Source organism: Ixodes scapularis, unplaced genomic scaffold (genome assembly GCF_016920785.2).
Source record: "Ixodes scapularis isolate PalLabHiFi unplaced genomic scaffold, ASM1692078v2 PGA_scaffold8__174_contigs__length_109621045, whole genome shotgun sequence".
In the NCBI taxonomy this organism is placed as follows: Eukaryota; Metazoa; Arthropoda; class Arachnida; order Ixodida; family Ixodidae; genus Ixodes; species Ixodes scapularis.
The window spans coordinates 36,670,604-36,687,025 of NW_024609883.1; the positions used below are offsets into that span (position 1 = coordinate 36,670,604).

At 45.4% G+C, this 16,422-nt stretch overlaps 1 protein-coding gene across 1 annotated transcript in view; it reads left to right on the plus strand.

Annotated features, from left to right (window-relative positions):
- The window catches only part of LOC121833555 (SCY1-like protein 2), a 97,649-nt gene extending 82,445 nt beyond the window's left edge, over positions 1-15,204 (plus strand). Inside the window, exons 14-17 of the mRNA XM_042286958.1 lie at positions 5,718-5,941; positions 9,142-9,288; positions 12,291-12,403; positions 15,114-15,204. Of these exons, the coding sequence (XP_042142892.1) occupies positions 5,718-5,941; positions 9,142-9,288; positions 12,291-12,403; positions 15,114-15,204 (575 nt within the window). The remainder of the gene's footprint in view (positions 1-5,717; positions 5,942-9,141; positions 9,289-12,290; positions 12,404-15,113) is intronic.
- Positions 15,205-16,422: the final 1,218 nt, after the last annotated feature.

The following is a 16,422-nucleotide window of genomic DNA, read 5'->3' on the forward strand; positions in this document are numbered from 1 at the left end:
TTAGGTCGAGGTTGAATTTTAGTGCAGTTATGCTTGACGTTCTCGAGTAGTCATCTGTTATAAAACGTGAGGCCTTGTTTTGCACCGATTCGAGTTTAGTAATGAGATATGATTGATGAGGCCACCAAATAAAGTTGGCGTAGTCCAATTTTGATCGGACGAAAGTCTTATAGGCAGTTAGTTTAACACAACGGGGAGTGGGGTACAGGTTACGTTTTATGTATCCTAGACATCTGTATGCACTAGCCACTATATTGTCAATATGAGTATTCCAAGTTAGGTCGTCAGAAAATGTTACGCCTAAATATTTGTAATTTCGTACTTTTTTGAGAGGCAGTGTTAGTAAGGTGTAGTTACGTACAATAGGAGATCGCTGGCCAGTGAATGTTAAAAGTTTGCTTTTGATTACATTGACCTTCATCTGCCACGTGTTACACCAATGAGACAGAACATTTAGATCCTGCTTTAGTAGTAATAAATCTTCAGAGTTAGTGATGCGACGTTAAATTACGCTATCATCCGCGAAAAGCCTAATAGATGATGTTGTCTGGTGAGGAAGATCGTTAATATATATAAGAAATAAAAGCGGACCGAGAACGCTGCCCTAGGGGACGCCCGACAGTACAGGCAGGCTTGGTGATCTGGCATCCCCAAGGTGAACAGCTTGCTTACGGTTAGTTAAGAATTCAGCTATTCAGAGTATAATTGATGGATGGATGTTAAGTCAGAAAGTTTGTATAAAAGTCGTTGGTGAGGAACCGTGTCAAATGCTTTAGAGAATTTGATAAGGGTGGCATGATTGGGTTTAGAGGAGTGAAAGTTGTTATGCAAATCGGTTACGAACTCAAAAAGCTGGGTTTCGCACGAATATCCCGACCTGAAACCATGTTGGTTGTTACATATTGCCGCGCGGCAAGTAGGTAGCGCAGCCGTGGCCTAACGGTTATCGCGCTTGCCTCCCACGCGAAGAGCCAGGGTTCGAACCTGTACTGCGGGAACTCGGAGGGCTACGATGCACGGACGTGCGGTACCAAGCACCTCCACCAAAAATGTCACGAAGGACAAGCGATGAGGCGGCGAATAACGGAGTAAACTGAATGTTTAATCGGGCGAACTGGTGCCCAAAAAGTGAAAGGGAAAAGAAAGATAACAACAGAGCGTTGCGGGCGTCCAAGGCGGCGAAGCAGCAAGATCGAACGCTGAGGCGAAAACTGATTCCGGCTCGCCACGCGGGGCTCCTTATGTACATGCGTGAGCTGCTGGAATAATCGGCGTAGAATGTTCGACGCGTAGAATATTGGGACCTCGAACAAGCCCAACACGATTCTCGAATTTACCAGAAAACTAAATTGCAGGAATAAACAAAAGGACGCGTAACTCCCGGGAATCGAACCCTGGCTCTTCGCGTGGGAGGCAAGCGCGATAACCGTTTGGCCACGGCCGCGCTGCCTACTTGACGCGCGGAAATATTAATTTTTTTTCCGACAAATAGTTCATGATGTAGGGTAGACGACATGTTCAAAAATTTTGCATGGCACACTTGTCAGCGATATAGGTCTCTAATTCGAGTAGTCCTGCTTGTTTCCGGATTTAAAAATAAATAGAACTCTCCCGAATCTCCAGTCCTCCGGGAGGGTCGCCGAGTCAAGCGATTGCTGAAACAGTCTACAAAGAATATAAGATGAGATGTGCGTTGTTATTTTGAGAAGTTTAGGGCAAATATTGTCGTCGCCAGGCGCTGAGCTGCGGGAGAGTTTTTCGATTGCATTGAGGATACCATTTCGGTCAAAGACAATAGGTTCGCAAGAAATGTTAAGTGGTGTACAGATCGGATCACAGGGTATTGGTAAGTCTTCTACGGTGAATACGGACGAAAAATAGTTGTTAACGACAGTAGCTGATTCAAGGTTTGTTAATACTTCTTTGAGGTCGTTGCTTAGCTTAGGAGACAAAGCTCAGGATATCTTACTCTCGTCTAGCTTAACCACCAATCAAATGACACTGTGCACAGCGGTCCACTAGGCATTCGGCGATCACTTCAGAGGTCGGCGAAACCTAATCTATGACATAAAAATTCAACACAAGGATTCAGAAAGATGGCGAGCCTCTTAAGCGCTTCCTGACTCATCTTCATGCTTTGGATCAATATTACAAATACGAGGTTCTACTCGACGAAATGATCAGAGGTCGTATTGTGGTTGATGGCAATGACCACAAGCTATACAAAGAAAGTGCAGATAGGCGCTAACTTGACCCCGGAAATAGCAACCACTATGGCTCGCACGTCCAAAATAGCCAAATTGCATCAATCCGACGTTCGACCTGAATTCGTCAGTGTTAATCGAGTCAGGGCATTCCCTGATTCAGGAACAAGTGCTACGCAAAGACGATCGCCTGCTCAAAACACAAATGTCGTCGAAAGCCGCCACTGCCTTGGATGTGGGCAGAATCTACATGCGCGGAAGGAATGCCCAGCAAAGGCTGCGATATGTCACAACTGTAAAAAAGAAAACACTTTTCGAAAGATTCCTTGGGCTCCAAAGCTGTCTTATAGCCAAAGACGAGGAGTCATTTTTTAGGGGGATGCTGGATGCCAGATATAATGATATCTGGATTGTTACTGTGGAGTTCCGACAAGTACTTTTGTCATTTAATGGTGGTAGAGCAGGAATGCCACGGTCATCACTAATAACGTGTATATTCAAAAACTTGAGCAGCTGCCCTGATGAAGCCGACAAAGCTTCTATGTAGACCAGGTCCTTGGCGTTTTACACCTTGAGACCCTACATGACCAACTATGTCGTCACGGATATCTATGTTCTGAAAAACCTTTAATCTCCGCTCCTGTCGAAACGAGACAGCGATAACTTAGATGTAGTCAAGGGACTGAATGCGGTGATCATTTCAAGCTCCAAAAGAGTGAATACTAAAACTGAGCTCCTGTCGTTTTCACAGGTCTTTGATGCATAAACATGCCACATACGATTAGGCTGTACCTAAACGATGTGCCTTTTTTTCTTTTCCTTCACTAGAAGGATCTCAATACATCTAATTCAAGAGGTAAAAAAGAGTTTGAAAGCATGATTCACCTTAGCGTTATAAATCCCGTCGAAGAACCTACTTAATTGTGTTGCGCTATGGCGGTGGTGCGGAAGCTAAGTGGGTGCTGTCGGGTCTGCGTGGATTTAACGTCGTTGACTAAGTGCACTGAGAAAGCATTTCATTCTCTCCCTGCCACGGATCACGCTCTTGCGCAGCTGGGAAGCCCGAGATTTTTCTGAAACCTCCACATCAGCTCCTTCTTTCGGCAGTTACAGCTGGCAGCAAAGTAGCAGATTCTAAACACATTTATCACTCACTGCCTTTGAATCGTACAAGTTCAAAAGGCTTCCGTTCGGCTTCAGGTCCGCACTAGAGTTTTACTGAAAGATGAACCGACTATTGAGTGGTATTGAGGGCCATAGATGCAACATCGGCTACATCCTCGTCTATGACATTTCCAAAAAAAGGACACAACAAAAACTGACAAATGTCTTGCAATGCTACACACATGTGGGAATCACACTGAGCGACACCAAGTGCGTTTTTGAGGCAACCCGAGTGATATTCCTAGGTAGCATTATAGACCAAACCTGGGTAAAGCCTGACGAAGACGAAGACAAGTCCGTGGCGGTCTGGACAATGAACACATCAGCCAACATAAGTGAGCTAAAGGGTTTTCCGGCAAGGACAAACTACCTGAGGAACTTCATCCCCCACCTAACCCCAAAAGAACCGCATCGTCTAAAGACGCTTTTTAGCTCGGAAATGCCCGGATATGGGACTGTGAGGAGCAGATTGATTTAACTCCTTAAAAGTAGCACTCATATCGACCCCAATACTTGCCTTGCTTAATCCTAAGGAAAATGAAAGTGATATCGGCAGACGCCACATCCTATGGCATTGAAGCAGCTCTGCAACAAAAGAAAAACAACGACAGGTATGGTCCAGTCGTTTATGCCTCAAGATCGCTCAAGAACGCTGAGAGACGCTAGGCTCGCATTGAAAAAGGAGGGTTGGCTGTTGTGTGGAGCTGTGAAAAGTTTCGTGACCTCATCACAAGATTGAAAGTCATAATGGAAACTAATCACATTCTCCTTGTCCCAATCTTTTCTGCGAAAGGTTTGGAAGACTACAATAGATTAAACTGTGCATGTTGAGGTACGCGTATGACATCAGCCATGTACCAGGCAAAGACCTCATTGCCACTGGTGTCTTGTCCAGATATCCTCTCGCTGAAGTTTCAAACTGTAATTTCGAAAAAAGATCCAGGCTTTCGTTAATGGCGTCACCTGCAGTGTCCCCGCCACTGATAAAAGACTCCAGAAAATCCACGAAGAATACAAAACTTTTTCGTCTCTCACCTTTTGATGAGACACTTTGGTGAAGGCTTGTCTGTCAAATCCCATGCAAATTAGATGTGTAAGAACTTTTGCCAATACCGTGCCGATATTTCTCTTAACGAGAGACTTTTAATAAAAGTGTAAACGATCTTTGTATTCTAGTCTACAAGGCAATACATCTTAGAGTAAATACGCCACAGACATCATGCACCGAGGCATGGCACACCAGAAATTGTATTCAGTGAGAATAACTTACAATCTTAAAACAATGACTCGTCAGAAGTTTTAAAGTTTTCCCAATGGTTCCACCCCAAAACTTCCACCCTGAAGTTTCCACGAAGTAACGGTTTTCTAAAGAATTCTGTAAAAATAACCAAGCGCAGTTGGAACAATATCGATGACGCCTAGCGCTCACTTCAGTCGTACCTATCCACCTTTTTTGGAAACGGTTATGGAAAGCTCACAAGAGACTACTCCCCATGGTTCGGCTGAACCTTGCCTAAGCTTAAAGACTCCTGATCCCGAAACCCTCATAAATTAGGAGAAATAGAAGAGAGAAAAGGAGAAGCTAAAACTTCGGCAAAAGACATGAGGTATACGCGCTTACGTATGCATTGAACAACGCATGCGGATCTCAAACCAGAGAACAACTGGTCACGTTACATCACTTTCGAAAGCGCCCCATTTATACACGGTACAAGCCGACCGGGGAGTTAGGAGACAAAATTGAGTACACTTGATTCCCATCTCCACTTCCTCTACACGCGCACCAACCACGCGTGAAGGATAACCCCTCTCTACGAATACGACTTCCTTTCCTACAACATCGTATTCTTTGTCTACAAAATATACAGAATCCCTGCAACATCTACGGGTATGTTGGCAACGCGCAGTGGGCGTATTGTGAAACCAGCCAATAGGTCATGTTTTTAGATCTTAAAATATGAATATGTTCCAGGAACTCTAAGAAACGTGCGCGAGCTGCAGCTATTAGTGGTATAAGACGAGGAATAGATAAGACACTTGCTCGTGTCCTGAACGTGCCTGGGCATGCTTTCTGGTCTTCTCACATGACGCCTCGATGCCAAAAATAACACTGTCGCACTGAAGCGTCCTTGCAGTTTGTGGCGTGAACAAACATGGAGGACCTGCAGAAACTGAGCGACCACAAGTCTCTTGGGAAGTCAGAGACGGCTTGTGTTCGTAAACATGATAGTAGTCTATAGAAAAAAACTGCGGCCATTTTTTTTGCATCGACTAAAGGTGTATTCGCATGACGGAGTTTCCGTTGCTGTCGTCTCCGAGTCTGACTGTGTTTCCGTTTTCTCCTTGCAGCTTCGTCGTCACCAGATTCCAACTTGCTGCGCGTGCAGGCCACTCTGCCAGGGCGGAGGCACTCGGACAACACGATCCAGCCCCCACGGATCCTGGTGGCCCCCTGCTCGCCCGAGGGCACCGTCAGCTACACCCCCGGGGGCCTCCCCATCCGCAGGCATTCCAGTGTCGGGACGCAGGACTCGCGTTTTTCGGGATTCTTCAGTTCGCCCAAAATGGCAAGCGTAAGTGAACCCAACCTTCCGCACGCTTTTCCGCAGAAAAAAAAGAAGAGTGAACACAACACACTTCTTTTGTTAATGTTCCTGACACGTAATACCTGCTTGCATGAGACGTCATCGTGTTACGTTGGTTGCAGCATTACTAGATTAGATCAGTTGTGGACCGCTAACGGAAGGGGTATCCTCCCTCACCCCCTCCAGTCCGCCACCCGTCGTTTGAAACGCCATTAAAGTTCTTGTTGCGAAATTGGGTGTTCCTAGAATACGACGAAACGCCATCTAGACGCTGTGTTTCTAAACATACGTATTCCATAGAATACACTCCATTTACCATACCAGCCTTTTCCAAAATAGTGGCCCATCGAACGGTGGTAGGCAGGTCGAAGGGGAAGAGGTGCGTACTGCACGTGAAAGGAACGTCTAATGGCTGTTACGTAACTGAGCTAATCTAGTAACGTGGGTTGGTAGTCATATATCGCTTTTAATGTCCTAACATTAGAGGGCCATTCTGGTGGCCTTGCTGCTGGCCGCGTTACCTTCTCCCGCATACATTAATTACGCTCCACGCAATTGTTTTTTCTCAACACGAGCATGTACGAATAAGTCTCAGCATGAAGCGTTGATGTCACGTGTAAGCCATGCATTTGTACCGAAAGGAAAAGAAGAAATACGGTGGTGTGTAATGTTTGCAACAGAAAGCAAACAATCAGCGGTAGTAAGGCGATCAAAATGGCGGCTAATGCGACACCAGTGCAAACAGTGGCGTATGAACAGGAAGGAGAAACGGGGAGGGGGGGGGGGGGGTGGCGGTGCACGTGCACTAGCATTTCTAAGTCGGCGCAGTCAAATCGAACACAGACGCAGATTGAACTCGAATGCTGCGTCAGCTTTCCGCCTGCGACTCTCGTATTTAGTCAGTAAGGGGCACAAGTCCTAGTTGAACGTTAGCACAGCAGCACCCTTGTTTGAACTGTCCCTCGCCGTAGTTGACGTAGATGATGCAATCCTTCTTTTCTACCTGGCCTTGGACAAGCGCCGATGGTAAAGATTACAAGCGAGAGGCCCACACCACCCAGAATAATAAAATCCCGCGCACAGACATTTTGATATGATCACAATTACAATTATCGCCGACATATCTTGGACACGAGGACAGCGGCAGCGTTTTGCTGGGCCTAGTGTAGGGTCAACGCGTCGAAGGACGCTTGGCGTGGGGCCTGGCTCAGTTGCTGAACTGAGGTCAACAACGTGTGATTACGTTACGGGAGGGAGGGGGGGGGGGGGGAGAGGAGTCTGTTCAGAAAATTATTTTGTGGCCACGGACAGCTGAAAAAAGGAGAACGGGGCTAGCCCTCGGCATCTTATTCTTGCTCCGCAGTTACTGAGATGGCGACATTGGCCGGTAAGAAGCCCAGGAAGGAATGACCAAGTACCCCCAACGTTTCTTGAGCTGTGAATGGCTAGATAATGGCAAACGAGTGTCCCGGCATGAACTTGCACTCCGCAGCTACGTGGCCTGCAGGGTTGTAAAGTACCTAGGTACAGGAAACTAGAAATCGGTATCTAGGTACTTTCGCTGTACATATGGTACAAACCTAGGTACTTTCATTTCTCGGTATCTGTATATGTATCTTAGGTACATTTTCCAGTAGCTTGTAACTGAGCGAAGTTACTTTTTACGGGCACTTTTCTATTCACTTCGTTTAAATGGTAGAAACTACAAATCTTAAAGTGTTGACACACTACAATGTGCCGTGATTAACGTTGAGTTAGATACGACCTGGGTGGCACTGACTTGATCGAACGACGTTTTAGTGAACGGAGCCCTGCCCCTGATGTTTAATGGAACCTTAATTATTGTTATCTTGTTTGGGGCACAACCACCCGCATAAATCTTCAAAAAATACTCCTACTACAAAAAACAACATATATATATATATATACGTCTCATTGAGAATGCTTCTTACGACTCCAGCACCCAGGGACTGTTCCTAAAAAATAGTATACTTCCTGTTTACAGCATGTGCAAGTATAGACTCGCGATCAGTTTCAAGTTAGAAAATGGAAGAAATGGGGATAGTTTAGTAATCCTTGCGGAGCTAAAAGAGCATGCAACTTCGTACCCAACTCGGTCGGCGGAACATTGGACTGTGCCACTGTGTCATGACAACTATTTTATGCAATCACTCAAACACACACTTCCTACTATGTTGAACACCCTAATAAAGAATAACATTGATATTACTTCTTTGCAGTTCAGGAATTACGAACTGAACTAATGTGGGGCGAAAACGAATGAATTAATTTCTGAAAACTGTTTTATTTTTTTTTTTTTATTTTGCTTTGTTATGTCGGTTTTCTGAGTGTTTTTCGCTGTTGCTTTGTTTTGACTTCTGTATATGCTACTAGAAGAGAGCAAGGGGTTCCGTCAAGCTGTTCTTAGAGCTTTTAGGGGCGAGGCTCCTTAGGGTCTAGCCTTGTCCGTCCGTCTGTCCGTGCGGCCGGCCGGTGTCCGTGCTCATATAAAAAGAAAAAATGTTTGCGCAGTCGACAGGATTGGAACCTGTGCAGGGAGACCCCAATGGATTTCTGGTCCATCGCCTTAACCACTCGGCCTCGACTGCGGGACGAGTAGGGGGCTCTGAGATGTGGTAGTAACTCAAGAACTGGGGTTTCTGTCATGGATGAAACGTTGCATGTAGCCGCTCAACGTCTATACAGGAGAGGGCGCTGCGGTCAAATGCGTATATAATTGCGTTAAACTTTGCACGCGTTGGCTCAACGTTTATAGACGAGAGTGCGCTGCAGTCAAATGCTCAAATACGTATATTACCACGTTCCATACCACTTAATGCGGTCGACGCCTTCTGGGCCCGTCGACGTCAGCACCGGCTCACGTTAATGCGGTTTTCCTTATTTCTCGCATTGACACCAATAAAGTAATTTATCGAACTCGTTTTTATATGTATCCTCAGTACAAAAACCTTTACTTCCAATATATTCGAAAACTTTGGGGAAAATAAATGAAGTATATTTGAAGTAACTGTACCTGTACCTAGGAACATTTTTTATGCGAGTACATAGTTCCTTACGTAGGTACCTTTTTGTGTAAGGAACTGTAACTGTATCTTAGGTACATCTTTGAAGTAACTTTTTTAGCCCTGCTGGCCTGGTGTCATGCTGTAGTGTTGCTCCCTTCGCAGGCGAGCCCCAACCTGGGCGTGGACTTCTTCAGCTCAAGCAGAGCCAACGTGAGGCGGTACTCCGCGGCCGCCGTCTGCGGCGCCGCAGGAATTCCCAACGCCGCCAATCAGGCCTCGAGTTTTCTGCAGCAAATTGGCTCTGGTGTTGTACGTACCGCCCCCTACACTGTTCACCTGCGTCTGCTGCCTGCTTCGCCGTGGCATGAGTGTGTGGGCCTTGTCTCTTGCGTTGCGTGGCCATGAAGTGTGTGGCGTTTGCGTTGGGTGTTTCGTTCACATTGCGTTCAGGTTGCGTTGAATTACGTTGAATTGCGTTTTCGCGGCTCCGGGCTGGCGCTTTGCTGCGCTCCGCTAGCACGGCGTGGCGCATCTGCCTGATGGGCTCCTTTTTTGCGCTGCGTCGAACTCCGATGTCCCTGATGAACAAATGAAAACTGCGTCGCATCTTGCCGTTTGCGGCCGATGGCTTTGTTAGTGGGACTTAATTAATTGAGTGGAGTAACACACAACGTTCTTCCTTTTCGTTTTAAGTAAGGGTTAGCTGGAATTTATTTTCTTAACAAAAATGGTTATAGACTTTTTGATATTTTAATAAACTTTCTTTTCAAATCCGGTGTAAATATATAAGCTTGCAATGTTTTAAATTACAAATCTGCTAGCTTGCCTCATATGTTTAAGGATTACTTTCTGTGTGAGTAATCTTTAGGTTGGTTTATTTTATTTTTATTTGTAGCTATACTATTATTCTTTAAAATATTTCACAGTATAAAAGCACCGTTACGTGCGCGCATCCGTATCTCCTGCGAAGCCATTGCACCAAAAGGTACTCCCAGTTACTTTCATAAAACACAAGTAAAGGAAAATTATGACGTTTTGACGAATTATTACACTTGTAAACAATGAGCATGGTGTGAACTCGGTCAATCTTTCAGTCGCTCTACCTTAACAGTTCGCGACATAAAAGCGCTTGTGGCAGTGTTTGCTGCAGAAACGGCCATTTTCTTCGTTCGGGCTGATATGGTAGGTGCCTGTTTTAGTGCGCGTAAGACATGTCTAGAGACTGCCGCAAGGGAATGATAACAGTATGTACGCGTTTGCTTTGGAAGCCTTCGTTATACCTAAAAGTCATTCAAAGCTTGCTTCCACTATTCCATCATTTTATGACACAAGCAAGCCAGAAAACCCTTCCTAGAGAAGCTTTCAACAGAGACAATTGAAGTTTTCGTAATGTGAACATGAGATCATTTGGATGATATCGGTTCAGAAAGCACCCCATGTGTTTTTTTATATTGTCACCATGACATTTTTCCGTTAGTTCGACATGCAACCTATTTATTTTGTCATAAACAACAGTTCACCTCTTGCCTAAATATCTGAAGAATCAGCCTCAGACATTTCGAGGAACAGTTTCAGATTTTTCAATGTTCTTATAGCACGACAAATATTTTTGACGCAGCCGATAACTTCGTACACTAAAAGTCTTCCAAAGTTTCCAATGTGCCTGATTGTCGTCAATAATATGGCTTCTTCAAGGGTGGCAAGCTTTGAATGGACTATTACGTTCGCGAATGCTTTCAAACAAAGGAATGCAGAACGGCTGTTAGTAGTTGGGTAGTTTGTGCTCGTTTTTGTGCTGTCCTGTGTTTTCTTGCTCTGGCTTTGGTAAGCACGCTACACTCTAAAAAGCGCCATTACGATCAGGCTCACGCCTCTGAGCTACCAACAACAGACTGTTGGTTTGTGTCAGGACTACCTGTTCAAGATGCCATGAGTGTCAATGCACGATTGTTCCTGGTATTCGGAGTAAGCTAACATGGAGCAAACTACGAGCTAATTCGGCCAACAGTTTTATCATCTGGAGATTTTTAGAGTGTATTGGGAGAGAGAGAACATAATTAACATTTAAGCACATTAGCTACGATATCCCCTCATTTTGTGAGACTAGCCTTAAACCGTAATCGTATGTACCCAATCGTTTCATGCATGTCTAAATTACTGCGGGAATTCCGTATACATGACGAAGGTTTCACTGACTGGTCCCCAGAACGCCTCTAAATCGTCAAGCAGCACTCAGTGGTTCCGAAGAAAAGTACTACCTTGGCTTGGTTTGAGGTTTGCGTAAGGGCAGGTGGCTAAAAGCAGATATTATGGTAGTTATATAGTCGTTGTACTAGGCTAGAACTTACGTAAGTGCTACGTTGAAGACCTATGCAAATTGTTCGAAGTTTCCTTTGCTCTAAAGTAAGGGAATTAAGGTCTAACCGCACTCACACATTGAACGTAAATATTTAAGCAAAAACTTACCTGCTCTTTTCACCGTACCCTCATTGTGTTTCACAATAGTATCATGAAATTCTTAACATATCCGGTTATGTGCACAACGATGTTTGTCCTATGCATCCTAGTATTCTTTCGTGGATGATCGCCGAGTCAAAAACCTCTTACTCAAGTAAAGCTAAGCCTTTACCATATTTTTATTTCCCATTCTTCACCATTGCAGAGAGTGCGCTTGAACAAGAGAAAACGCAACTCTGAGCCAGTTCTTTATCTGTCGTATTCTCCAAGCTGTTCGTAGGACTGCAAAGCTAGGTGCTTAATCTTTATGTCAATATTTCTTCATTACACGGGGTTGCTGAAGCTGTAAGCCGCTCTTTAGCTACTCCTGTTTGGCGCTAGGACCAAGAACAGCGTCAAGGCCATTAAATGCGCTAAGACCAAGAGCAGGGGCCCAGGCTCCTCTTTCGGTCCCATTGAGAGTCTGCCAAACGGATTGATTGCCCATTGGGAACCAGTCTCTAGCCTCCGCGTCCCTCATTCCAAAAGCAGAATTCAGACGTCCGCAACCACACTCCGAATCAAAAGAACAAAGACCGGCCTCCCCCCCTCTGTTGTCTGTTCGTCCCCCGCGCGGACCCAGAGGGACGGCTGAGCCGCATAGCGCGTGCCTCTCTCTCTCTTTTTCTTTCCTGCTTCCAGTCGCAGCTGTTTTCCGGAAAATAGCTCGCGTCAGGAGCCGCGGTGCCCCCGCGCCCAGGCCAGGGTTCGGGAGCAGACAGACAAGGGGACACACGACAGCATCCCGAGCCGCCGAGAATGCGAAGAAAAAAGCTCGATGCCGACCTATCTGCGATCTCTCTCCTCCTCTTCAGCATTTGCCAGTGCCGCCGCCTGCGTCTCCAAGATCACACTCACCAAGGTCGCTCTCGCCGGGGTCGCTGTCGCCCAGATCCCTGTCCCCGAGGTCGTCCCCGAGGTCTCCCAGGTCACCTTCCTCTCGGTCGCCCTCCTTGAGGTCGCCGTCGTCCAGGTCGCCGCCCTCGCGGTCGCCTTCTTCGAGGTCGCCGTCGCCACGAGGGCATACCCGTCGTCTTCTGCCCCAGCCGCGACCGACCGTTAGTAACGCGACCATAGCGTGAATGCCGCGCCCCTGAAGGTTTCCGTGTACAAGCCAACACCTCGTAGAGCACAAGGAGCGTAGTGCTAGAGTTTCCACGCCTCCTACAAGAAGCGAGCGCGGGGTTATTAAGATGGAGGCTTCAGCGAGTTGGTAATTCACTATTGGAGGCAACAGCGCTAAAGGACAATGACAACAGGGGAGACAAAGAAAAAACAAAAAAACTCCCTTCTTTGTCTTTTTTGTGTGAATCCTCTTTTGTTCTGCTCTTTTTGCGCTGCTGTTTCCTATTCTTGATTTTTGATGGTAAGTCCAAAAGACCGCAGCAGAATCGAAAGACGGACCAGTTGCTACATTGCAGGATTACTAAAAGCGCCATTGAACAAGAACTAGAAGGAAAAAAAAAAGAAAAAACAGTGCATCGTTAGCCTTCCTTTTCAAATTGTTCTCTTGTGTTTCTAGTGTTCCAGAAAGAAGACCGCGGGCACAGACTCGAGTGCTGATTTAACATACGGCTGGGTCTCATGTTCTCACTGATTAAGCACGAGTTCCAGCCGAACGATAACAATGCACTCGAGTTCAATCTGTATTTCCACCATCTCCTTTCGTAGACGACGTGGAAAATTCAGCACTACGCAGTTCTGTCCAAATGCTGTTGCTTAGGCGCCATCCGCACAGGTCCCGTCGTGCGGTGCCCGACACGCGCCCTCAGCCACATTTTCGTGGATTCCAGGAGTTCGAGAGAAGTGTATTATTACTCGGCAAATTTGGCGCAAGGTGGATGCCGGACCCGATGCGACGGTTCTGTGTGGTTTGGGATTTAGGCGAGGCTGGAAGTTGGGATACTGCTCACAGCTGGCACTGATCTGGTGACACGAGAGCAGAAGATGTTCCCTGGTTTAGAGTGGGTCTTGCAAAATTCCGAGCCTTTGGGCTTTATGAAGTTGTTTGTTTATTTAATAACCTACTAGTTTGTTGATTTATTTACCTCAGTCGTAAAGACTTCGATCAAAAGGGAAAGGGGTACAACAAATAAATTATGAACACGTAAACTTACAAACAGCATGGAAGGGAGCACTGAATTTAGTACAAGAATAGCAATAGCGAGAATAATATTCAATGAATATTCTTTAAGCCAATGACGGGTAATGCCACTGGAACAGAACGGCGGCGGGCTCAAACCAGTGGAAGTTTAAATACCTGGCCCGACTTCAAAAGGCGGCTTCCGGTTCATTGTGCGGTTTATCTTAGCGAAGCCTAAGATAACTCACCCGATGAGGGGCCATTGGGTCATAACGTATGTTATAATAGTATTAAATAGCTTGGCCAGCCTTGATTTGCGTATATGCTCACTTTGAAACAGGATTATTTCAAGCTAAATTGAAACTGAGCTATCCTGAAGTAGGTTTGTAATGTGCTGAGTGGAAGTTAAGAATATGAGTTTGGACCTGACTAAGCTTAATCAGTCCGGCATCGCCTTTTTTTTTTCTCTAACACTTCACCTGGCATTTGTTTTTCTTAGAGCGTAGCTCTTAGGCGCCCGTTTCCGAGTTGAGCGCCATCGCCGTCGCCTTCGGCGTAACCGCGTGTAATCACACGTGACGTCAGGTGTGACACCACGAGAGTCATGTGTGACATCACGAGGGTCACGAGTGACATCTCGAGGCTCACGAGTGATGTCTCGTGTGATGTCACGAGGGCCACGAGTGACGTCACGCATGTCGTTACGAGGTTCACGAGTGACGTCACACTCGTGACGTCACACGGGCATACCTTCCCCTCTTATTTTCCTCCTCGAGAGCTGCGCACTAATTCAGTATTACAGAAAGTCGCAAACATGTTTCTTCTTTTTTTAACTCTATTTCTGCAATATTTACTTTCTCTTATTGGGTTTTCGACGCACGGATGTTGCTTTAAAAAGTATTTTTTGGATATCTACTAAAATTATTATTTCTTTCAGTTGCTGCTCGCTTATACCGAGTTAATAAAAATATGCACTGAAAAGTAAGAGGTTGGTTTCAATAAGCGCACTTACTGCATTGCCTCAACAAATAAACGAAAACTTACGCGGTAGGTCCATTACACTTTTTATCATTTATTTATTATAATTGTTATATATTGCAAAAATGCAAGTGGAGGAGTTTACTGTTCCCAAATTGTCAAGATGGGTTTTCAAATCTATATATTAATTAAGATGTTTAATGAAGTATATCGAGAGCTTATAAGTATAAAGGGATACAAAACTTGAATATAGCACCATTACAAGTATATCAGGAAACAGACAGTTCTGAGCTTGAGTTGTTTGTGTAAAATAATCTTATTCGGGGCGTCTTCTACCTTCATGTGACCCAGAGTGGCCGAGGCCCCACTTCCAGCCTTTCCATAAAAAAACCTTGTTGCAAACTCCATCCTGTCACCAGCAATACAATGTAAACCCGTAAATGATTTATCCTTCACGCAAGTCTGTGCTATCTCCTCAGCGTTACCAAGCTATTAACTTAACAGTTTGATGGCTGCACTGACTCCTGTACCGAGGCTAAAAGCTGCAGTACCTTGTGAATCTCAGCTCTACCCCCAGACAGCCCATAGGAGTGGCATCGACTGTGACAACATTGAACATGCTGACCGTTTTGTCTTTACAAAGACAAATAACTTTCAAAGACAACTAAAGCACCTGCTGTTTGCTCTGTTTGATTTCACTGTGACGGAACACTTTGAGTTACTCACGCTTAAAAAAAATCCTATTGTACACCTTCGGGATTACGGAAAGTTATGAATGTCATTAAATGTGAATAGGAACTTGTATGTTGGGACTAAAAATATAATTTGTTGATTGTTGGGCAGATAAATCGTTCCTCTGAGGAGCCGCATGATATACGGCTGACGGCTTGTAGCATAGTTCACATGCTAAAGGAAATTTTTAGCGTCATTTGGACATAAACATTAAGAAATCAGGTGCTGAACAACTGATTCCAGAACAATAAATGCCATGTTAATTAAACGATAACATATGTCGATAACAAAAATGTAAGTTTACGCCTAGTGAATGTGAAGAACACCACATATTAGTTGTTGTTTCTTTCTCTTTTTTTGTACATTAGCTAAAACCCGCACGGAGAAGAATCGAAAACTAAGAAGTGAATCGAACGTATCAGGTTCCCGATCATCGAACTTGAAGACCTGACAGGGCCCCGAGCGCGTCCAAGGTTATCAATGTACGCAATTTAGCTATTTTATCCTTCCGATCACCGCTCAGTCGGATTCAATTGCGATGACATGGTAGAAGACAACATTAGACCTACCTTTCCACCAGCCGTCGTCACTAAACCAACTCTTTCCACATGTCAAGAACCCGAACCGTACAAGACAACATCCCTGACAACCTTGCATAGTGAAGAAAACTCCTAAGTCGGGTCATGTGTAGCAAATGAGGAACAATCACACACAACTTTAAAAATTCCTGTTCCACACTCCGCTCTCCATTACTCGACGTGCAGGCAATGAATTTGCTGAGCGTAGCGTTTGCCCTTTCTTCAACTACCGTCGGCTTCGCCCAACCCGACTCCCGCGTTGTTCCTTCCACGGCACTTTCATCCCTATGGAAACGCCAGCTTATGAGTGTTCACCACTGTCAAGGTCTATGCAAGCGCGATTCTTGTACAAATCATGTGCGTGCGTTACTTTCACCTCTGACACGTGGGGCGCACGGCACCTTCTTTTCTCCTTCTTTTGAATTGTGCGTTGGCAAGCGACATCTAGTATGCCCAAAGTGTAGTTGTACGCTTTCCGACAAAGCCCCGAGTCCCGTGCCATGACGTTTTTCTGTGTGTCGCAGTCCCCGTATTGCTGTCGTTGATTTCTGACAATCCATCTGCTGATCTGTCTCT